We start from the raw sequence: 24,077 nt of genomic DNA on the forward strand, positions 1-24,077 counted from the left end.
TAGCACCGCGTGTCAGCCGCCGCGTTTTCGTACAATTCTTCTTCTTTTTAAGCACCATGTCTAAAACCTAATTTTCTTACCTTTCTATCTTGCAAATTATAGTCTTTGGAAATGGATCGGAGGCTTTGGCTTTACGAGGCAACTCTGAGGGGCGAGTTAGCCACCTTTCTGAGTATCGTTGGAGAAGACCCGAATATCTTGGAACAAGTCCTGAGTGAGAAATCATCAAACACAGCGTTGCACATTGCGTCGAGGTGTGGACATGTGGAATTGGTATCGGAGATGATTAGAATAATGCCCAGCATGGTTTCAGGGGTGAATGAGAAGAACATGGTGACACCACTGCACTTGGCATCTTACGAGGGTCATGTACAAGTGGTGAAGCTACTATTGGAGACCGATCCTAGTGTCGCCTATAAACTCAACCGCAGGAAAGAAAGCGCTCTCTTTGCCGCTGCTGCTCAAGGGCACTTGGAAGTGGTGAAGCATATTTTGAGCAAGTCCCCGATGCTTCTTATCTTCGAAGAGGACTGTGAATGGACTTCTCTTCATGTGGCTTCGGCTGGAGGATATACAGGTAACATTACAACCTTGTTGGTTTTAAGTCATGGAATTTATTATATGATTAAAAATAGGAAAGCCAAAAATCGATCACTGTTTATTAAAGGCATCCCGAGTCAATCGCCAACTGACCTTAGTCAATTCAGAGTACTCATCCAAGAAGAAACCAGTGTTTTTAAAGTTGGGCTTGGATGAAAACTCTGATAGGTACCTGCAAGAATAGAAGAAGAGGAGAAAAATGGTTCTCTTTTGGAGAACCAGTCCACGTACGATAGAACAAAAATATGAGCTGAAATCTTCTCTTTATTTCATAAAAGCTTAATGCTATATAAACTACAAGTCCTCAACAGCCAGGACTCTACCAACACAACATGAAAAAACATAAATACGATAATGACAACCCTATTATTCAGGATTCCTAATCGAAACTGCCTAACGGCTGGGTCGTGAGACTTGGCGGAGTTGTGCGTGGCAACCACATGCCTCGCACTTGGATGGACTTGCAGAGAGACGGGGAGCGGCGGTCGCCCACTATAGTAATGCCAATAAAAACCATTCCTAGTGAGCCTAATCGTAGCTAAAAAATCTCAGAAAATCTGGAACTTAACACTCCTCCCCCTTGAAAACAGCTTTGTTCTCAAGGCGGGTGCTTTTCTTCCTGAGTTTCTTCGTCTTCCTTACCACTGTCAAAAACTTTTAATCAACTAAAATTGGGGAAACTTGCACTTGTGGCCAGGAATAAAGCTTCCTTCACAATTGTAACACAACCCTTTAGAACGTCTCTCCTTCATCTCGCCTATTGTAAGCCTTCGAGGAGCCTTCAAATCTAAAGGTGGGGTATTCATATTGAGCTCAACCATTGTGGCCTTCTGAAGTATCTTGCCACGCTGGATTTTCTCTTCCATCATGCGTGCCAAGCCAATAGCCTCATTCAATGTCTTTGGACGGAAGACTTGAACTTCATCCTCCAACTCATCCTTGAGGCCTCCCACAAAAGTCCCAACCAAGGCCTTCTCAGTCCATCCTTCAACCATGTTGGACAGCCTTTCATATTGTTTTTTATATTCTCGTACTGAAGCCGTTTGGCGAAGTTTGTGAGTGCCGAATCAAAGTCCTCACACTATGTAGGTCCAAATCCAACACACAAGGCCACTTTAAACTCATTCCACTCCATGATCTTATGAGTCTTCTCATACCATTGGAACCATTGGAGGCCTTCTCATTCCATGTGGAATGAAGATAGAGGCATCTTTATTTCTTCATTGGTTTGATGGAACCGAAAAAACTGCTCCACGCGATAAGTCCATCCTGTCGGTTCTTCTGATCCATCGTATTTAGGGAAATCCAACCGAGTAAACCTCGTTTGGACAGATACACCTAAAGAACCAGATGTAGAACCTCCATTGCCATCCGGACATGAATGTAGAAAACCCCCCATGCTGCCCGAATGTTCATCTCCCACAGCTTTCTTGCTATGCCTTGTTAGCGTTTTATGGTGTGGCCCACATTGGTAAGGCCCACTTTAGAGAAAATGTTGGCTTTTCCTTTATCACTTTGAATTCCATTCACAAAGGGAGTCTGAGGGATGTCCCAAGTGTTTTGAAACTCTAAAACACATTAGTGTTAGAGGTGTGGAAGGACAAACTCTTGTGTACCGAAATCTCTATATATATGTGTTGCATTTGATGGGAACAACACACAAACGTATAACTAAAGTTCCATCATAAAGAGTGTTCCTTATTAGAGGATCCTGGCCGATATAAGAAACTTGTTGGAAAGCTCATATATCTCACTGTCACTCGTCCTGATATTTCCAATGCTGTGGGAATAGTTAGCCAATTTATGAGTGAGCATCGCACTTCTCACTGGGCTGCTGTGGTGCATCTTCTTCGCTACTTGAAAAGTACCCCAGGCGAAGGGCTACTTTTCAAGAAACATAGTCACATGAGATTAGAGGCCTTTTGTGATGTTGATTGGGCTGGATCTCCAGCTGACACACGATCCACTACTGGATATTGAACATATGTTGGGGGAAATCTTGTGTCTCGGCGCAACAAGAAGCAAAATGTTGTGTCCAAGTCAAGTGCAGAAGCCGAGTACAGGGCCATGTCTCACACTTGTAGTGAGCTCATTTGGCTACGTTCTCTTCTATCTGAGATTGGGTTTCCTCCATCTTCTCCTGCAGAGTTGTATTGTGATAACAAGGCGGCTATCTATATTGCAAACAATCCAGTGTTTCATGAGCGTACCAAACATATTGAGGTAGACTGCCACTTTATTAGACACAGGATCCAGTAGGGCATGTTGCGTACTACATTCACTCGATCTGCCGATCAGTTAGCCGACACCTTCACCAAACCATTGAGCAAAGCTAAGTTTATTGATATTTGTAACAAGCTGGGAATGTGTAATATATACATTCCAGCGTGAGGGGGAGTGTTGAATAGCTATGTATGTGTGTGTTTGTGTGTATGTTATGCCATAAGGGCATGGTTGTCTTCTGCACTTTTCCTCTCTTAATATAAATACTTGAGTGAAGGGAGAAGCCCTCAACTCATTCTATTCTCTCATTTTGGTTCTTCTCCAACACTTTTTATACCCGCAATCGCTATTACCCCACCAGAAATCGGAAAGAAGACTATCAATCTGCTTGAGGACTGATTTTGGTGGGATTATTGCGGGAAAAATGTGGATTGCAGTGCTTGATAACATCATGGTTTATAAGGTATGGATCTTTTCTATAAGGCTATCAAAGAATGCTGATTTCGGCCTCTCGGAGTAAAGATGAATGCCCAGAGAGGTGACTGGAGAGTTTTTGCTTCTAAAAACCGTTGAAGTTGCTTTGCTTGTTCTCCTTGCTTGAGGGGACTTGTCCGATATTGTGAAGCAACTTTTGCCTTTGTTGATTTTCTGGCTAGAGCACTTTTCATACCTTGAGAGGAATTTCATGATTTGATTGAGGCTTGTCTTACATCCATTGGAGAGTATTACTATATCATCTGTGAACAAGTAGTGGGTGATGGGAATGCTTCCCATGTTCCTGAGGTAGTAGGCTGCTCTTCCCTCTCTTCCCCTGGGGTTCCCCGTTTAGCACTACAGAGAACCAGCAGTTTTGGGTTGCCTCCGCTATAAGCGATCTCCACTTTGCTGAGAAGCCAAATCGCTCTAATAGAAACTACTAGTTTAGCCTGTCAAAAGATTTAGCCATGTCAAGTTTTAGCATCACATTTCCTCGTCTCACTTTTTTCTTAAGGAAGATCATCATGGGGAATGCCGATATTGTCTGATATCCACCTACCTTTAACGAACGCTCCTTGTTCCAAAGGTATTAGATTAGGCAAGGCTTTTGCAAGTCTTGTTACCATAAGTTTGGAAAATATTTTGTAACAGATATTGCATAGCCTAATCAGTCAGAATTCCGAATAGTCTTGGTTTTTCAGTTTTTGGAATTAAGGCAAGAAAAGTAGAGGAGTAATGTGTAGATAGTTTATCTCCTTTGAAGAAAGAGATGGCAGCTTCCACTAGGTCTGTCGTTATATTATCCCACCAAGATGACAAGAATAGTCCGGAGAACCTGTCTAGAACGGGGGAGCTCTCTAGAGGGCTGTTGAAAACTGCTTCTTTGATTTCTTTCTTCGAAGGCACTGCTGATAGCATTTGGTTGCCCTGTTTAGAAATCAGAGGAGGAATGAGATAGAGCAAATCTGAGTCCTTCGTTACTCCCTGATGCAAAGAATTCACTTGCTAGGACCTTATCCTGCTCCTATTTGAAATCCAGTTTCTTTCATGTTTGATTTTAGAGATGCCTCCAAATTTCCTTTGGTGGTGCAACAAAGCATGGAAGAACCTGCTTTTTTTGTCACCTTCCTAGAGACATTTCTCTTTTAATTTTTGCCTTAGGATGATTTTCTCATGGATGATGGTTTCTTTCAGTTTAGATCTGGCTTCAAAGAGAGCTTTTGAATTGGCTTGGCTCGAGTTGTAGAGGTGAGTTGCTTCTGCAATGAGGACTTCATCCTCCTCTTTTTTAATATTTTGGAATGCATCTTCATATGTCTCTTTGTTCCACAATTTCAGGATTCTTTTTTGTATTCTTGAGCTTGAGTGATAGGATTTCTAATGGTTTGCCATCCATTGGAAAGGACCAAGCCTCTTCCAGGAGCCCAATTTTTAGCGACAAGACCCCAAGTTTTCCTAGATGACCCCAACTTTCCCTTCTTCCTTTCCCTTTCCATTTTTTCTGGTGTTGGTTCTTCTTTTTCCTCTTTTTTTTTTTCAGTTTTTCGGCATCAATTCTTCTTTTTTTCCTCCTCCTTCCGCTTCTTTTCCATTTTCCGGTGCCTTCCATTTTTCCGCCACCTTCCATTTTATCTGGCATTGATTCTCCTTTTTTTCCCTTCCTCTTCTTTTCCATTTTTCCGACATTCCCTTTTCCTTCTCCTTCCTTCTCTTGCAAGTTGTAGAGATGAAAAACAGGAAAAATCAGAGAAGAAGAAGATACCATTTTTCTATGCTATATTTGCATTTGAGGACAAAATTGTCTTTTGGACTGTACGGCTCCATAAAGTAGGGAACTGAAATTCAACCACCATTCAGTAACAATTTCTGAAATTTGATGCAATTTCTGGATATTTTTCCTAAATTTTTAGCCATAACAACAATGTTTTTTTATTCCAATTGGAACAAAATTGTTCACATTGTGGGGCTCTTTTAACCAATGCATTGCCAAAATTCTTGTTACTAGTCGTTTATAAAAAGACCAGAACTAAAACAGAGACTTCACTGCCAAAGAAGCACCACAGAGACTTCATCTACTACCCCACCAAAAAATAAATAGGTCACCTTAACTAGAAACTGTTCTGAAGCCTGATGAAACGCCAAGAGTCGACATTTGACTCGGATCTTCCCTAATATAAATACTATTACAGCAGAATAAAGAAGAGAAGCAGCATACCAAATTTCCAAAAAAAAGAAGAAAGGAATAAGCTAGCCTCACTTTGGGGTCTTTCCAAATTAAAAAACACAGCAAAATCAACTCACACCAGAGATAGATGTAAGCTACCCTCACTTATGTTGTGAAAGTATGATTTTTCTTGTCATACAATGCTAACACTCCAGCTGTAAGTTGTTAACCAAATGAAAAAGAAATGAGGCACGACACATAGCCTAAACAGCTATGCATACTTCTAATTATTGGATAATTATTACTTGTTACAGATATCATTCGAGAAATACTAAATGTGCGTCCAGATCTTGCACAGAAAAGAGATGGGCAAGGACTTTCTCCATTACATTTAGCTTCTAGCAAAGGGCACGTAAAGGCAACGAAAGAGTTTCTAAGAGTCGACTCAGACCTCTGTTGCCTAAGAGATAATGAGGGAATGACACCCTTCCATTTAGCATCAAGAAAAGGGCACTTGGAGGTAACGAGAGAGTTTCTAAGAGTCAACTCAGACCTCTGTTTACTAGGAGATAATGAGGGAAGAACACCTCTCCATTCAGCAGCAGCCAAAGGACAAGTTTCCATCCTCAAAGAGATTCTCTCCATAAGTCTCGAACCAGTTTGGATGCTAACAAAAGAGGTAGAAACTGTCCTACATCTAAGCGTGAGGAACAACCAGTATGAGGCTGTTCTGTTTTTGGTGGAAACAGTTGACATTAGAGGCCTCATAAACTTGCCTGACAACAATGGGGACACCGTGTTACACCTCGCAACAGCTGCAAAACTCCCTCTGGTAAGAATCTCTTGCAATTCTAGGAGCACTTTTAGTTCACATATGCATGGAATGCAACAGTTGGGATGATGGGAATATCTCAACATGCGAAGAGTTTTTTAGCCACTTTATGGGGTAAGAGTTTAACTGTACTAATACCCATGGCTAAATACATCCCAGACTTTCAAGGACAGTATCAGTATGAAAACTGTCTTGATCTCACAATAAAAAAGTCAGGTTCGACTGATTGACCACCGTCCACCGGCAAAAATAAAATTTACTGGTGATTTTTTAAGGACTGCTGGTAAACTTATGCAAATTACCGGTGGTCATAAAAGCCTGCCGCTATAAATCTACTGAATCTACTGTACCGGCGTTTTTTTGTGATTGTCAGTGTACATACACCGGCAATACCCGGATTTCTTGTTGTTAGAGCTACTAACAGTCACCAGTCAATTTGTCCTAGCGATCACTATTGGGGCCCCGCGTAGGCGACCAAAAGTTTGACCCATAGACATTGATCACAACTTGATAGTGTGGAAAAATTTGACAGGCAAAACCCAATCTGATCACGTGCAAAGAAATGGAATGATAATAAGGATGCAAACACATGAGATATGTGATTCGGCGGTAATGCCTACGTTCATGGGGCAAGAATTGATCTTCCGCTATGAGAAAAAGAAACAACAGATGATTACAATAGGTTTAACCCAGAACCCAAAAATCGTAATCATTTCTTTTCTCTCTCAATCAAGACCTTGCACTTCTCTTCACAAGAGAAATAGCCAAGAGAAAATCCCTTCTTTTCAACACAAGAGAAAACCAATAGAAAATCATTTCTTTCTCTCTTTTAAAAATGACAAATTCATTTCTCTCATGGCCAGAAGCTTAAGGTATTCTATACCTTATATAGACTAGGTCTTAACCTATGTCTCGGTATTCTATACCTTATATTGACTAGGTCTTAACCTAAGTCTCTCTCTCCCTCTCTCTCTCTCTCTCTCTCTCTCTCTCTCTCTCTCTCTCTCTCCTGGTCCAAATAGGAAAACTTCAAGAGAAATCACATGTCCTGTCTCCTCTTTGTTTCTTAATAAAATAAGGAATCCTACAAGCTAGTCTCACTCCTAGTCAAACTAAGATGGCTCCACTCAAGCTGTATGAAACGAGATACAATCCCAACAATCTTCACCTTGACTCATTTCCTAGCTTGAAGTAGATCTAAACCAGGAAAGTTAAGGGCTAGTTGTATATATATGTTTTTTTCAATCAAAGGGGGAAGAAACAAAGTTCTTAAGAGCACTGTAAGACTCTCAAAGAACTCCAAGAAAATTGAAGAAAGGAAGCTTAAGATGGCAACTGAATTATGAAACCATAGCATGCATGGAATTCATTGCCACATCAGCACATGAGTGAGCTAGCACTTCGCTGGCCATACTGCCACCTAAACAAGTGCTAGTTGGCTCTTAGCTGTTGATGACAGCGGGCCATGAGATGTCACTTAGCTGGCTCTTGAAACTCACCTATAAATAGGTGTCCTGCTAGGATTTTTAGATAGTTCTTGATTTCTTGAAATGTAGTTGTGTTAAGAGTTTTGGAGAGCTCTAAGATCTTGGGAGTGGAAGCTTCCCTCCATTGATGACTGTATGAAATTGACTTCGATGTAAGAAACCTTTCCTCCATCTTTATATTTCTTTTTTAACGCAATCACTCAAGTTCTGTAAGTTTGTTTAGATCTGAAATTCAAGTCTGAGTTTTCTGTCATGAGTTTGAGATTTTAGAGTTTTGGAGAGCTCTAAGCTCTTGGATGGAAGCTTCCCTCCATTGATGAGTGTATTAAAGATGCCTCCGATGTAAGAAACCTCTCCTCCATCTTTATGTTTCCTTTTTAATGTAATTGTTAGGAATGAGGATAGCGTAAAGAGGAAGAAGAAGAGGAACGAAGAGAATGGAGAGCCTCCACTTGGTAGCTCCCATGTAATATGATGTGTATATAGAGGCCCAACTAGGGAAACATGATATAAACACTATAATACCCCTCACAATACATGGAATGACTACAATACCCTTATACACTCTTCAACACTCCCCCTCAAGATGGAGTGTATATACTATGGAACTCCAGCTTGTTACAAAGAAAACTACAACAACTAAAGATACCAATACAACAAGAAAGACAATAATCTCATAGACATAGCTAGCTTGGTACAACACTCTCCATCAAGTTGGTGAGGTGAAATGCATAGTGAAAAAAATGGCAACGGCAACTGTAAATAGAACAACATGATCAATGGCCACCAAAGATAATAGCTCCCTCTGAATCAGCACTACAGTGAGGGCGATCACCACAAGGCCTCCCCCTGAAAAAGAGCAACGGTGAACAACGATATCAACGATCGAACAGAAGCGCCTCAGCAGGGGAAAACAGTAACGATCCTTGAACAAAATAAGCACGTCGAAGGCGCGCACACGAGCAACGGCGAAGTACCATGAGTAGAGACATCAACTGAGTAGCATAATGCCTATAGAAGAAGAACTCCCACCACCATAAAGGTGAGAGGAACCAATCAACGACGGCGGGCAGCACGTCACCTGAAGAGACAACCGACCAACGGCGGTGGACAACATGTTACCCAAAGAGACAACCATCCAGCGACGGGGGACACCGTCGTCTGGAGACAACCGACCAACAACGGTGGACAGCACGTCGCCCAGAGAGATAACTAACTGACGACAGGGGACATCGTCGTCAGGAGAGATAAGGCCGACGACGGGCAGCACGTCACCTAGGCTCTGTTTGGTTAGCTGGGATTTTAGTGGAAGTAGTAATCAACAAGGAGGTGATAAGGGTGGGATATGTGTAGACTTGTCTAGAGACGATTAGGGGAATTTTGGTAGTGTGTTTGGTTGGATGTCAAAGCATGTGGAGAATGGAGGGGTGTCATTAACAAAATAAATAGTAGAAGAGAGAGAAAGAGAGAAAAAAGTAATGATTACACATGACAAGACATATTCTACTCTTCTCCCCTCTAAAATCCACCAAAAACAAGGTTTTGCATTGGAAAAGTAGGAGAGGGGACAATCCCGCCACATAGGCGCCACCTAAGCAAAAAGCTAATAATGATGTCTCTTCCCTGTCTAGTAGTCCAATGGAATTTGAGCTAAGACTTGACAACCAAACAACATTTGGTATTTCATATTCCTAAAAATGCTCAGCCGTCTTCCTTGCTTTTTGCAACAAAACAGAGCCCTAAAGAAATAACCAACTAACGACCGGGGACACCGTGTCATCTGGAGAGACAAGGCCGACGGTGGACAACATGTCTCTTGAAGAGATAACCAGCTAACGACGGGGACCACTGTCGTCTGGAGAGACAAGATCGACGGCGAACAGCATGTCGCCTGAAAAGACAAGGCTGAAAGCAATGCTAACGACCGGGCATATAGCCTGAGACAATGACAAGTGGATTGTAATGCAAACCACGATAAATGCATAAAACTACGCAAGAGGACTACACACATTTGTAGGAAGAACAGACTAAGAACACGAAGAAGGAACAACGAACAATGCGAAAAACTAACAATGAGAACCACTAACCAAGAATGGTGAACAGCGAGAAAGTACAGAACGAGGAACGCTCGCACCTTTCATCTTATTGACGAAACACGCACAATTCTTCAGAAACGGGGCCCAGATAGCCTCCTTGTATTTGATGGAAGGCAGTACACCTCAATCATTCTATTTGCAGCCCCCTTTTCATTATTTTAGTATTTCTTAATGAGAAAATGGGGCTGCATTTAATGCCTTTCTCGTTCCCCGTTAATGCATAGGACGCTGAAGGAATTGCACCTGTAATCCTCACTTCCTCTCCAGGCTTATCTCTATACACATCAAATAAAGGGGGATAGCGCTGGTGTTTTCAAATAGATGTTGTCGTTATCACGTATAAACGTTGTTTCCCTTATGTAAAGCGCGTGCAAATTTTAAAGATTATCTGGAACGTTGTCGGTATTCGGTTTGTGTATTAACTCCTTCGGGTCAAGCCATATGGTACGCCACTGGAATCTCGCGTACGCCGCCGAAATATAAAATACGCTGCCAAAATTTCTAGGTTCAAACACATGTTCAACCATGTTGCAAAAGAGATTGGAGAGAAAGTGTGTAAGTTGGGTATCTCCCCCTCACCCTTTTATTAATATAATAAAAGCTGTACAATAACTACAATTACTAAAATGCCCATAGGCATATAGGCTTATTCTAACACTCTCTCTCAAGCTGGAATGTACAAATTGTACATTCCTAGCTTGTTACATATGTCACTCAGTTTTGATTTATTTAATGGTTTGGTAAACATGTCAGCCAACTGTTCTGCAGAACGAGTAAATACATCGCGTGCCTCCCCTTTCTGGATTCTCTGACGAATGAAATAAGAGTCAACTTCAATATGCTTTGTTCTCTCATGAAAGACCGGATTCGTCGCAATATAGATAGCTGCTCTGTTGTCACAATACAACTGTGACAGCGAAGGAAACACAATACCAATCTCAGCTAGGAGTGATCTCAACCAAATAATCTCAGTCGTAGTATGCGCCATGGCTCTGTATTCTGCCTCTGCACTTGATTTTGCAATGACATCCTGTTTCTTACTTTTCCATGAAACTAGGTTACCTCCAACAAAGGTACAATACCCGGTAGTCGATCTCCCATCCGCAGGGGATCCAGCCCAATCAGCATCTGAGAACCCCTCAATTCGTGTATGACCATGTCTTTTGAATAATAATCCCTTTCCTGGTGCACCTTTCAGATATTTGAGTATTTGAACCACTGCATTCCAATGCGAAGTACGAGGAGAGGCCATGTACTGGCTAGCCACCCCAACGGCATAGGATATATCAGGGTGAGTAACCGTAAGGTATATAAGTTTGCCCACAAGTCTTCTATACCTACCAGGATCCTTCAACAACTCACCCTCTTCTGGAACCAGCTTCACATTTGGATCCATGGGTGCAGCTACAAATTTCACACCAAGATTTCCTTTCTCTTCTAACAAATCCAGAACGTACTTCCTCTGTGATAGAGACAAGCCACTAGAAGAATATGCAACCTCTATCCCAAGAAAATATATGAGACGTCCCAAGTCCTTTGTCGTGAACTCTTTTTGTAGGAAGGCTTTCAGTTTCCGAATTCCCCCTGAGTCACTCCCTGTAATAATGATGTCATCGACATATACAATTAACATAATACATCCTGCAGAGGCAAAACCTCATAACTGCCTCGCTAAATCTACCAAACCATGCACGCGGCGATTGCTTCAACCTATAAATTGCTTTTCAGAGGCAACAGACTGATGAGGACAACTCCCCCTGAGCAACATAACCTGGTGGTTGCTCCATATACACCTCTTCAAGGAGGTCGCCATGCAGAAAAGCATTTTTCACATCTAACTGGTGAAGATGCCATCCATTATTTACTCCAAGGGAGAGGAGAACCCGAACGGAAGGAATCTTCGCCACTGGGGAAAACGTCTCATGATAGTCGACACCGAATGTCTAACTGTAGTCCTTGGCCACCAGACGAGCCTTCAGTCGATCAACGGTGCCATCAGGTAGATATTTAATGGAGAACACCCAACGACATCCTACAGGACGAGCACCAGCAGGTAGAGAAACTAGATCCCATGTGTGATTAGAATGCAGAGCTCCCATTTCAAGATCCATTGCAGCTCGCCATCCTGGGTGATGAATAGCCTCATCTAGAGACTGGGGTAACACAGCAGAAGACACGAACAAGACAAAGCTTTTGAAAGGAAGAGTTAGACGATCATAAGAGACAAAATTAGAAATGGGGTGGGCAGTAGAATGAGAACGAGTACGTGAAGCAATAGGAGAGTCAGAAACAACTACATGAAATGAAGGTACTTGATGAGAGGGTAAAGAGATCTCTGCCTATGAAGACGATTTGTCGGTGTGAGGAAGTTGTGCCTGTTATTGACGACGTTGATATTTGACTTTAGTAGGGGGACGATCCACCCTAGGAGCACACGAATCAACCTATCCAGTGGGGCAAGCAGGAGGAGGTGCTAAGGAAGTCGGAGGAAGAGGAGGAAGAACAGGAAGAGAAATGGTCACATCAGGTTCCGTTCTGACAACATGAGGAACGGAGGTAGAGCCAAAGAATGATTCTGATTCAAAAAAGGTCACATCAACTGATACATACCAACGGCGTAGACGCGGACTATAGCAACAATATCCTTTCTGGGTACGAGAGTAACCCAGAAAAACACATCATTCTGACCGAGGGTCAAGCTTGTCGCGGCTTGGTCCCAAATGATGGACAAAACAAACGTAGCCAAAGACACGGGGCGTAAGAGGGAATGAATCCTGATGTGGATAAACGATGTGAAATGGAGAATCCCCATGAAGCACCGAAGATGGAAGACGATTGGAGAGGAAACAAGCAGTGAGAATGGCGTCAGACCAGTAGGTTTTAGGAACATGCATTTGGAAGAGGAGAGTGCGAGCCACCTCAAGTAGATAGTGCAGTTTTCCTTCGGCGACACCATTTTGCTCCGAGGTGTATGCACAAGAGGATTGATGGATAATGCCATGAGAGGAGAGATAATCCTGAAAGCCACCAGTACCAGAAAAAAACTCACGTGCATTATCAGTACGCAGACATTTAAGACTGCAACCAAACTAGTTTTTTATTTCATTATGAAAATTTTGAAATGTAGAGAAGACTTGGGAGCGGTCTTTCAATAGATACAGCCAAGTCATTCGAGAGTAATCATAAATAAAAACAGCAAATACTGAAATCCATTATTTGACGCGACCCTAGAAGGTCCCCATACATCACAATGAACGAGCTGAAATAAACTATCTACTCTAGTGACAACTCGAGAAGGGAAAGACAGTCTATGATGCTTCCCGAGTTCACAAGACTGACAATGAAATGGAGAGACAGAAGAGGGAACTAAAGATGTCACCCAGAGGCGCTGAAGTGATGGGTGACCCAGTCGACAGTGCCACTGAAAGACATCCACTGAACTGTGTAAAGCTGACGAAGAGGGGCTACAGTCAAGACGGTACAGGCCATCCACCTCACGACCCGATCCAATCGTCCTCCCAGTCGAAAGATCCTGAAAAAGACAGTAAGATGGAAAGAATGAGATAAAGCAAGAAAGATTTTTCGTAATTTGGCTAACAGATAATAAACTTAAAGGAGATTTAGGTACACACAATACTGAAGATAGCGAAAGATTAGGTGAAGGACATGTGGTACCAATACCAGTGATAGGGGTAGTGGAACCATCAGCTAAAGTAATGGACTGAAAAGCAGATGGAAAAGTGCGAAAAGAAGAGAGCTGCGATGAGTTACCAGTCATATGGTTCGAGGCTCCTGAGTCAATGATCCAGGACCCGGAGCTAGAAAGTAATGTAGTATGTGAACTACCTGGCTAGTCAAAGCCCGCAGTGGCCTGTGAAGCACTCTGTCGAAGGCGCTGGAGCTCCTCATAGTCTGCCCGCGTAAAGGAGAATGAGTCATCAGTAGGTGGCAAGGCAGGGGCAGAGACAACTGAGTCAAATGGGACAGAAGTGCATAGGTGAGCTGATCGAGGCGGCCTAAGCTTGGGGTGCAATGTGTAACAAGTCTCAATGACATGGCCATCGCGCTGGCAGTGGGTGCAATAAGGACGGCCACGCCCACTCCCAACACGACCACCACCACGGCCACCGCGGCCACGAGCTCGTGAAAAAGAACCACCACCCCGAGAAGGACGAGTACCACCACCACCATCATATGCTGCAAGAGTCGAACGGTCAGAAGTAGGGCGGGAGGGAGTCTCGCTAACGCACTGCTGAGCTCGGAAGTAAGTCTCGCGCAACGAAGGAATGTTCCCAGAACCAAGAATCTGATAGCGCAGATGGGTAAACTCTGGGCCTAGGCTCTCAAGATAGTGCACCACTCGAATCTGTTCCCGTTGACGCCGGAGAACATTAATATCAGAAGTGAGTGGCAGAAAGACATCAAGCTGCTGACATAAAGAGATGAACTTCCCGTAATGAGTTTCAAGAGATATGTCGTCACGACGGAGCTGTATCCACTCAGAGTAAGTGGAACATATACGAGTGATGTTCTCAACCCCAGAATACTTCACTGCAGTATGATCCCAGATCTCCTTCGCAGTCGGAAGAAGAATCAGAGTAGAATAAATATCAGGAGTCATACTCTGCCATAGAAGACTTCGTATCAATGCATCTTCCTGCTCCCAGCGAGTATACGTAAGACCCTTAGGCGAAGGAGGATCCTCACGAAGGAAATGGACTTTGCCTCGCCCAAGTAGGTAAGTCTCAATCGCAACCTTCCACGGTAAATAGTTAGTTCCATCAAACTTGGCAATATTCAACTGTGGGTAAGAATTTTCCACAGGTGCCAAGTGAGAAGAAGAAGAAGAAGAATGGGCCGAGGTTGTGGTAGAGGCGCCGACGTCAGTGGTCATGCCAATGGAGGGATCAATAATGACGGGAGGATCCATAACGACAACGAATATAGACGAACAAAGAAACCACTACCAACGACAACAGCAAATAGAAAGGAGAGAAAGGTAGGCAGAACCAACTAATCAATAGAAAGAGTCATATGACGATGTCAAAGGTGCAGGACATGAGTATAGAGAAACCCATAAAGATCCAGGAAGATGCTGAAAGAGAAATGGAGAAGAGGATTAAAGAAGATCAGCACATTGAGCAAAGAAAAACAATGAAACACAAGACCAGAAAATAGATTAGGGTGTAAAAGAGGGTTTTAGAGGGTATAATAGATTAGGGTTTAAAAGAGAGGAGAAGTAGCCGTACTGTAGCAGTACTGTAGCAGATTAGGGTTAGGTGAGAGAGAGGGAGAAGGGGGAGGGTTTAGGGTTATGGTTGATGGAGAAGATGGAGGGTAAAGGTTTCCCTAGGGATCAGAAACCCTAGGGCTCTGATACCATGTTGCAAAAGAGATTGGAGAGAAAGTGTGTGAGTTGGGTATCTCCCCCTCACCCTTTTATTAATATAATAAAAGCTGTACAATAACTATAATGACTAAAATGCCCATAGGCATATAGGCTTATTCTAACAAACCATATGCCGAAATATCGAGTACTCCGACGGAATATCAAGTACGCTGCCAGAATATCAAGTATGCTACAGGTATTTCTGGGTTCAAACACATCTTCAAAAATCTCAAATACGTTGCCGAAATCTTGAGTACACCCGAAAATCCTGATTACACCGCTGGAATATCAAGTACGCTGCCCGAATTTATGGGTTCAAACATATCGAGTACACCGCCGGAATCTCGAGTACGTCGCCGGAATTTCTAGGTTCAAACACATGTTCAAACATATCGAGTACATCACCGGAATATCTCAAGCAAGGTTGCGAGAGCAGGAAGCGAAATGGGAAGCGGAGAGCAGGAAGCGAAGGTTCTTAGGGAAGCGGGAAGGGTCTGAGAATTTTTTTAATATTTAAATATTTAAAAAAATAAAAAATTAGTAAAAAAATAGAAGAAATAATTATATGAACCAAACATTTTAAAAAATATTTTTTTTATTATTAAAAGACCCAACATTTAATTAAAGGAAAATCACTATCAACTGAAATACCTGTGTTGACCACTGCGTTGACCACTGCCTAACAAGAAGAAAAAAATTTAGAAACCAAATTATGAGATTTTTTTCCGGACTTTTGAGATTTAATAATGTTTGGACATGATAGAATTTACGAATTTTTAAAATTGAAAAAATACCCCATCGTTTGGAATTTAAGATTTTGACCCGATCTATTTTTTTTTTTAATTTTGAACTAGAACTGGAAAGTTGACTTTTTATCCTTTTAGATTTGGGTCTTGAAACTATTTTTAATAAATTAAAAGGGGGGTTATTCCCTTATTTTCATATGATTCTTAAGTACTTAATTGACTTTACATATAAATACTAAGAAGAGGAAGAGAAGAGGACTAGCAGGAGACAAGGAGGGTAATAGGAAACGTGCTTCCCATAGAGTGGGATACGCACTTCCCATAGAGTGAGATACGCACTTCCCATAGAGTGGGAATTGAATTTCCCATAGAGTGGGAATCGTGTTTCCCAGGCTTCCAAAACGAGATTCCCAAATATCGGGGAATCGAGAAGATTCTCATTTCCAAATCGATATCCGGTGAATTGAGATTCCCCATTCTGAGTAGAGATTCCTGCTTCCTTGATCTCAAGTACATCAAAATATGTCCACTTGTCAAGGATCCAACGGTCTCTGCTTATGGGTGACAACCAAGATTTAAATGAACCCGAGATTTTCTGGGTTCATACACATCTTCAAACCAAAACAAAGCCAGCAATAAAGAAAGACGCCACCATTCCATCAAAATTTGTCCACGTATCAAGGATCCACCCGTCTCTGCTTATTGCTGATAGCCAAGATTAAAAAACCCAAGGTTTTTTGGGTTCAAACACATGTTCAAACGAACCAAAGGATGATAGCCAAGGTGGCCTTGTGCAGTACGCCAGTGTCCCCTGCATTAATGGGCGACGTGAAATGCATTAAATGCAACCCTAGTTTCTACAATACTCAACTCAACTTAACTCAACTCAACAAAGCCTTTATCCCAAACTAGTTGGGGTCGGCTAAATGAATCCTTTAGAAAAATTTCATGAAGAAGGTGAAAGGAATCTACCTGGCTCTAGTTGGGTTATTCTATGTGGATTATTTTCCTCCATTCTATCATATCCAAGGTCATGTTGTCTGTTATGTTCCTAGCTATCAAGTCTTTCCTCACTGTTTCTACCCAAGTTATTTTCGGTCTGCCCCTACCTCTTTTTACTCCATCAACTTGGCACGAGTCGCCTCTTCTCATTGGAGCATCCAAAGGCCTGCATTGGATATGTCCAAACCATCTTAAAGGGTGCTCTCTTATCTTCTCCTCAATTGGTGCTACCCCCACCTTTTTAAGAATGTCTTCATTTTTAATTCTATCTAACCTTGTATGGCCGCACATCCATCTAAGCATTCGCATCTCTGCTACACTCATCTTATGCACATGCTGCTTCTTGGTGGTATAACATTCTGAGCCGTACAGCATGGCTGGCCTCACAGCTGTCTTATAAAATTTTCCCTTCAACTTGGTAGGGATTTCACGGTCGCACAGAACTCCTGAGGCAAGCTTCCACTTCAACCTACCTGCTCTTATTCTATAGTTAACATCTTCTTCAATCTCTCCTTACGTAGAATTGAACCAAGATAGCGAAAGATATCCCTCTTAGGTACATCCTGTCCAGTCATATTTACTACATCCTTGTCCCGCCTCCTTACATTACTAAAGTTGCACTCCATATACTCTGTCTTAGTCCTCCTTAGTCTAAAACCTTTGGATTCCAAAGTAGTTCTCCATAACTCTAACTTAGCATTTACTCCTGCTTTGGTTTCGTCGATTAATACTATGTCATCTGCAAATAATATACAGCACGACACCTCATCCTGGGTACCCTCCGTAAGCTCATCCATAACTAGGGTAAAAAGATAAGGGCTTAGAGCTGAACCTTGGTGAAGTCCTATTGTAATTGGAAACTCACTAGAGGTGCCATCTGTGGTTCTGACACTAGTTACTGTTCTATCGTACATATCCTCGAGTAGTAACTAGTGTCAGAATCACAGATGGCACGTCTAGTGAGTTTCCAATTACAATAGAAAGAAAGTGGCTAGTTCAAACTAAACTGAACATGGACTATTCTCTAGAGGAATAAATTATTAGTGTAGTTCAGTTCCTACAATTTGAAGGCAGTACTTGTGGCTGATGATTAGTAGCAAAAAATTCAACAAATCTGCTGAAATTTTTGGCCATGATTCTAGCAGCAGTGAGAATTTACAGGCTATAGAATTCACGGGCTTGCTGATTTCTTCTGGGAAATATTTATGCAACCAATGTTGCACGTTCAGATCTTGAGAAAATTTTAGTTCTGGCTGGATTTATAGTGTACAGAGGTCAGGATTGGTTGCAGAACTTTGATTGCTCGACAGATTCTCTAAGAGAACTTGTATTTCCTTTTGATGGGGACATCAACAATGGGCTTGGATTCAAGGTTTACAAGCGTAGACGTGGACGAGACTGATGTCAGGGACTCTAGCATGGGTCACAGACATTGTCATCTTTTTTTATTATTTACTTTCTATTTTCATCATTTTGTTTGTAGCCTACTTTTTAGGCATCAAATCTGATCCGTTTGGATGCTTAATTACAATTATTTATGCTATTTAAGTCTCATTATTGTTGTTGCCCATAGATTAATTAGGCGTTAATTCGGCCCTAGGTAAGTTGTTAAGTGTTCTTTTAGTTTTTCGCATGAGCCCTTAATTGTCCTAAAGTCTTAATCCGCTAGGAGTGTAGGATTTTCCCTAAATTAGGTATTGGCCTACATCATCTTTGCAACAGTGTAATGTAATTAAGCTCTGACAATGAGCTACTCAAACCAGTCGGTTGAGTTTACTAGACTGGATTCTGTCATAATATTTCCTCACACTGCTTTCTTCAACCGAGTGACATATTATACAAGAGCAGCAGATACCACTTTCAGAGTTTCCAATGCTCTTGTCGAGACAAAAGTTGGCTTCCATTGAGCACTCTAGTCTCTACATCACTTCCCTACCGGTTTACTATATATTTCTATGAACAAATATTGCCCTTTTGAAGAACTAGCTATACACCTCGAATCCATCTTAGTTCTGACTCCACCCGACTCAATCAGTACAGCTAATGCGCATGTCTAGCTTCTCTGATTCAAATCACTTAGTCAACTCAGGAGCAAGATCTTGACCCGTTATCTCCACCATTAAGAAATATCAACTCAACCTTGTATGTTGCGTACAAACCCACTTTTGGATCAACTACTAAAGAGACCCTATGCATGTTCACACCTCCGTTTCTAATATTTATCCATCGAGGTACTAGGAACACCAAAATTTATTGTGTTCCCCGCTGGATGATCCACTCCTTCACACTTCGATCTATTAATTAGAATTATGCGATTGCATGTGATTTTCATGGCACCGCCTAGGGTTGAATGGATGCAGCCTTTCGAGTACAACTGGTCTAGAAACACTAAACTCTTCTACATATTTGGGACATACGTTATACCTACTCTATCATACATCTTGATCTTTACTATCCCAATTCCTGCAGCGTCACAAGTGCATAATGCATCCTGAGGATACAACTACGGCCCTTCTCTCATGGAATATGAATAGACCATTTTGAAACTAGAATCTACTCATTATAATGACAAGTGTGATAGCCTGTGGAGAAAGTGGGAACATCTCCAACCATTTTGCTCCGCTCATTTGTCATCGCCACAGGTGTATTTCCAGTGCCACCATCTGGCTTGTTAGCTAGCTTTGGACAATTCCGCTTGATGTGACTATAACCGTTGTAATGATAACGCTACATGCCTTTTTTCGCCAACCTTAGATCTTAACCTACCTTTTTTTCAAGTCCCTTTCATATGGCCTTCCTCTTTAATTCTCCACATGAGAAATCAATCTATGCTTTTGATCAGGCCTCATAATTTTATTTGACTATAGCTTTGTCGCGACTTCTTCCAAATTCACTGTATCATTCCCTAATAGTAGCTTATTCACCATATTATTGTACAAATTAGTAAACAAAGTAAAAACATTAAGGCATTGTCATCTTCGTTCATCCTTTCATCCAAATTATGAAGTTGATCCCCATTCCCATTGAATAAATTCGTGTGTTTTAGAAGATTCTTGTCCTCTTAGATCTTTAGCTCGTACAAATGCCACAGAATTTTTTTGACATGTAAAGCTTTTCCAATATCTTTCTTTCCCTGCACCAACAAATCTGAACATCCTCATATTGATTCAACAACCTTTTGAAATCACAGAAATATTTAGATGATAAATACATCGTCACAGAACTCTACCTCTTACAAGAATTTACTAAACAAGCTTTCTAGCTTTCGTTATTCTTCTTCGATTAGTTTGATCCAAAAAACATGATGCAACTTTGTAAAAAAAATTGACAGGTAAATAGCCGATCCAATCATCTTCAAAGTAATAAAAAGGTAAAAGTTACAAACACACAGTCAAACACAACAAAAGACAAAGTGGTTCTACATCATTGACTACATTCACAAGACAAAAAAATGATCTTACACTTTGAAAAAAAAATACAATGGGATTAACCCAAAATCCACAAAACATACTCCTTTCGCTTCTCTGTCAACCAGAAATCAACACTTATCGTCAGAAGAGAAATAACAAAGAGAAAATCTCCTTGACACCAGAGAAAAAACAAGAGAAAGAAACCTCTTTCTCCTTTTTAACAAAATACGAACTCTCTTCTCCCACCACCACTACGATAAGGTATTCCATGCCTTATACGGTCTAGGTCAAAACTAAAGGTTGATTCAACCCTAGTCAAATTAAGAATAATCCACTGAAGTTGTGAGAAATAGGACACAATCCCAACAGTAGGATGATTATAACCCTTTTCTATATAAGGAATGTTTTAAGTTTCATAAAGAGTAGGGAAATGCTGGTTTCAAATAGATGGAATGTCCCTCCGGCATCTAACCAAGACTATGTGGGTCACCTTGTGATCACCCACCAAATTTATAATCCCAATCACACGTGTAGCATGGGGGAACAACGGTCTCCTAATAGCATCAAATGCTAGAAGAGATGGTTCAGATAGCCGGTTCCAATTAATATTATCTCTTGTTTTGCTTGTTTTCACTATTCTTTGCAGATTAGCCCAAATTCAAGTATCTGAACGTTTTTTATTCCCAAAAAAATTGGGAAACTTTTCCATCATACTAGAACTGTTTTTTTTTTCACAGATGGTGGTTTACCTAGCCCTTTTCTCCAACCTTAGATCTTAGCCTACCTTTTTCAAGTCCCTTTTATATGACCCTCCTCTTTAATTCTCCACATGAACAATCAATCTATTCTTTTGATCATGCCTAGTAATTTTATTTCATTATAGCGCTGTCACTACTTCTTCCAACTCCACTTTATGATTCCCTAAAAGTAGCCGACACTATGTTGTTGTACAAATCAGGAAACAAAATGCTTTCTACCTTGAATATATTCATGTGTTTTAGAAGATTCTTATCCTCTTAGATCTTTAGCTCGTACAAATGTCACTTCAGATATAAATCATTTGGTCAAAAATTTTGGCATGTAAAGTTTTTTCATTAGATCTCTTTCCCCGCACAGATAGATCTAAATATCGTCAGATTGATTCAACAACCTTTTGAAATCACAAAGAAATATATAGATGACAAATACGTCATCACATTACTCTACCTCCAATAAGAATTTCCTAAATAAGCTTTCTACCTTTCATTATTCTTCGATTAGTTCGATCCAACAAACATCATGTCACTTTGTAAAAAAATCTGACAGGTAAGCCCGATCCACTCATCTGCAAACTACTAAAAAGATAATTAAGTTACAAACACAAGCTCAAACACAAGATATATGCAGTTTGACAAAAATGACTACATTCACAAGGCAAAAAAAAAGATCTTCAGTTCGAGAAAGAGTTACAATGGGATTAAGCCAAAATCCAAAAACCGTACTCCTTTCCCTTCACTCTCAACCAAGAACCAACACTTCTCTTCACAAGAGAAATAACATAGAGGAAACCTCCTCAGCACCAGGAAAAAAAAACGCAAGAATGTTTAAAGTCACTTCTCCCACCACCGCCACCATAAGGCCTAGACCAAAGGATGATTCTAACCCTTGTCAAATTAGGAATAATCCACTTAAATTGTGAGAAACAAGAAACAATCCCAACAATAGGATGATTCTAACCCCTTGATATATAAAGAGAGTTTAAAGTTCCAAAGAGCAGGGAAGATGTTGGTTTCAAATAGATTGAATGTCCCTCTGGCATCTAACCAGAACTATGTGGGTTACCTTGTGATTAGCCACCAAATTTATAATCCCAACCACATATGAGTAAGCATGTGGGAACAAAGGTCTACTGTTAGCATCAAACGATGGTTCAGATAGCAGGTTCCTATTAGTATCTCTTGTTTTGTTTGTTTTTATTATTCTTTGTAGATTCACCCAAATTCAAGTATCTGAAGATTTTTTATTCTCATAAAAAAGTTAAAGGATCTTTTTCACCATATTGTAAGAATTGTTCTTTTTTTCTTTGAGCACAGATGGTGTGCTACCTAGTCAGCAAGACCAATGTTGAAGTCAATTCCTTGAATCGAAGTGGATTCACAGCTCTTGATATCGTCGAGAGTGACTCTAGTAAATGTCATGCAGTCGAGCTTACTTACATGCTGGAGAACGCTGGTGGTAAGAGAAGCACTAATTTGCCACCCAAATTGCCAGAAATACCAAGAACTACGGAAACCTCCTCCTCTACAGTGTTCCCCCAACAAAAATTGAATGATCAAATATTGCCACAGAATAAGGTTTCTAATTCCTCTAACAATTCGCATCCCCACCAAAAAAAGCAGATCATTTTCCAATTCGAAGGACTCCAAAATGCCCGAAATACGATAACAGTAGTAGCTGTTCTCATTGCCACTGTCGCCTTTGCGGCCGGAATCAACCCACCAGGCGGTGTCTACCAAGATGGAGCATTGGCTGGAAAATCAACTATGGGAAGAACTGCCCCTTTCAAGGTGTTCTTAGTCAGCAACAATATGGCATTGTTTTTGTCACTTGGCATTGTCATCATCCAAGTAAGTATCATACCTTTCCAACGTAAATCGATGATGAAATTTTTGGTAATGACACATAAGGTCATGTGGATGGCTGTGTTTTTCATGTCAATGGCCTACATAGCAGCCATGTGGGTGATCATACCACCTGGTAGGGAAACCAAATGGGTTTTGTTGGCTTTGACATCAGTTGGAGGTGGCTGTGTGGGGTTTGTTTTCGTGGCTTTTGCAGTTTTGCTAGTTAGGCATTGGCTAAGGAAGATAGAGTGGAGGAAGGAGAAGACAAAGGTTAGTCAAGCATCTACCAACTCCAACATTGAGGAGGAGGTGAAGAGAAATGTTAGTCAAGCATATACCAACTCAGACATTGAGGAGTCAGTACGGACACATATTCTTACGGGATCTGCCAACTCGGACATTGGGGCCGCCGAAAAGTTGGGCTATCATATATATTAGAGAAATTATATGGCGCTCGCTCGGGCATGTACACTAGCGGGGCATCTGCCCTTGATATTTGATCCAACAGCAGCCCCTTGAAAAGTTGAAAAAGTGCACTGCTGTTGGATCAAATATCAAGGGTGGATGCCACACCAGTGTATGTGACCAATCGGGCACCATATAAAATCTTAGATAGTTATGACTATAGTCGACCTTGCAAGATGCAAATAACCATGGATGCTTCTGTATGCAGGTTCATGGGGTTGTATGTACGATAGAAATACTTCCTCCTATTTCTCAAACTAATGATATTCATGGGGTATTGTATAATATGATTTATTTTAGCTATGAAAACTTTCAGAAGGGCACAATCCGAGCATAATTGTTGTACTTCATCATATACACATGACTCCACGGAGTCTCAGATAAAAAGTATTAGTACTGGTTTTCTCTTCTCTCTTTCAACATATGGGTCAAGGGTTAAGAGATTTAAAGTCGGGTTTGGTTAGGGTTGACTCTCCTCAAGCCGAGGTTCGGGTTGGGTTAGGGTTGCCATGACCGGACCTGAGTTCCACAACTACTTTGTGGCCACCCCCAACCTTCTATGCATTGAAATTCAGTTTAAACA

At 41.3% G+C, this 24,077-nt stretch overlaps 1 protein-coding gene across 1 annotated transcript; it reads left to right on the forward strand.

Annotated features, from left to right (window-relative positions):
* The first annotated feature begins 48 nt into the window (after window positions 1–48).
* On the forward strand, window positions 49–23,847 carry LOC143852869 (uncharacterized). Its single transcript, XM_077362508.1, has 3 exons — window positions 49–577; window positions 5,779–6,296; window positions 22,499–23,847. Exons 1-3 carry the CDS (start codon window positions 112–114, stop codon window positions 23,465–23,467), a joined length of 1,953 nt encoding a protein of 650 aa, XP_077218623.1. The 5' UTR covers window positions 49–111; the 3' UTR covers window positions 23,468–23,847.
* The last annotated feature ends 230 nt before the right edge of the window (window positions 23,848–24,077 follow it).

This window comes from Tasmannia lanceolata, unplaced genomic scaffold (genome assembly GCF_043159265.1).
Source record: "Tasmannia lanceolata isolate RefF3 unplaced genomic scaffold, GAP_Taslan_0.1 ptg000003l, whole genome shotgun sequence".
Lineage (NCBI taxonomy): Eukaryota > Viridiplantae > Streptophyta > Magnoliopsida > Canellales > Winteraceae > Tasmannia > Tasmannia lanceolata.

What these genes read in the sequence shown, in the direction of transcription:
- LOC143852869 (XM_077362508.1), top strand. Translation starts at nt 112, where the DNA reads ATGGATCGGAGGCTTTGGCTTTACGAGGCAACTCTGAGGGGCGAGTTA. An exon ending in TTCGGCTGGAGGATATACAG is followed by an intron (nt 578 to 5,778) that starts GTAACATTACAA and finishes TACTTGTTACAG; the next exon opens with ATATCATTCGAGAAATACTA. An exon ending in CAGCTGCAAAACTCCCTCTG is followed by an intron (nt 6,297 to 22,498) that starts GTAAGAATCTCT and finishes CTTTGAGCACAG; the next exon opens with ATGGTGTGCTACCTAGTCAG.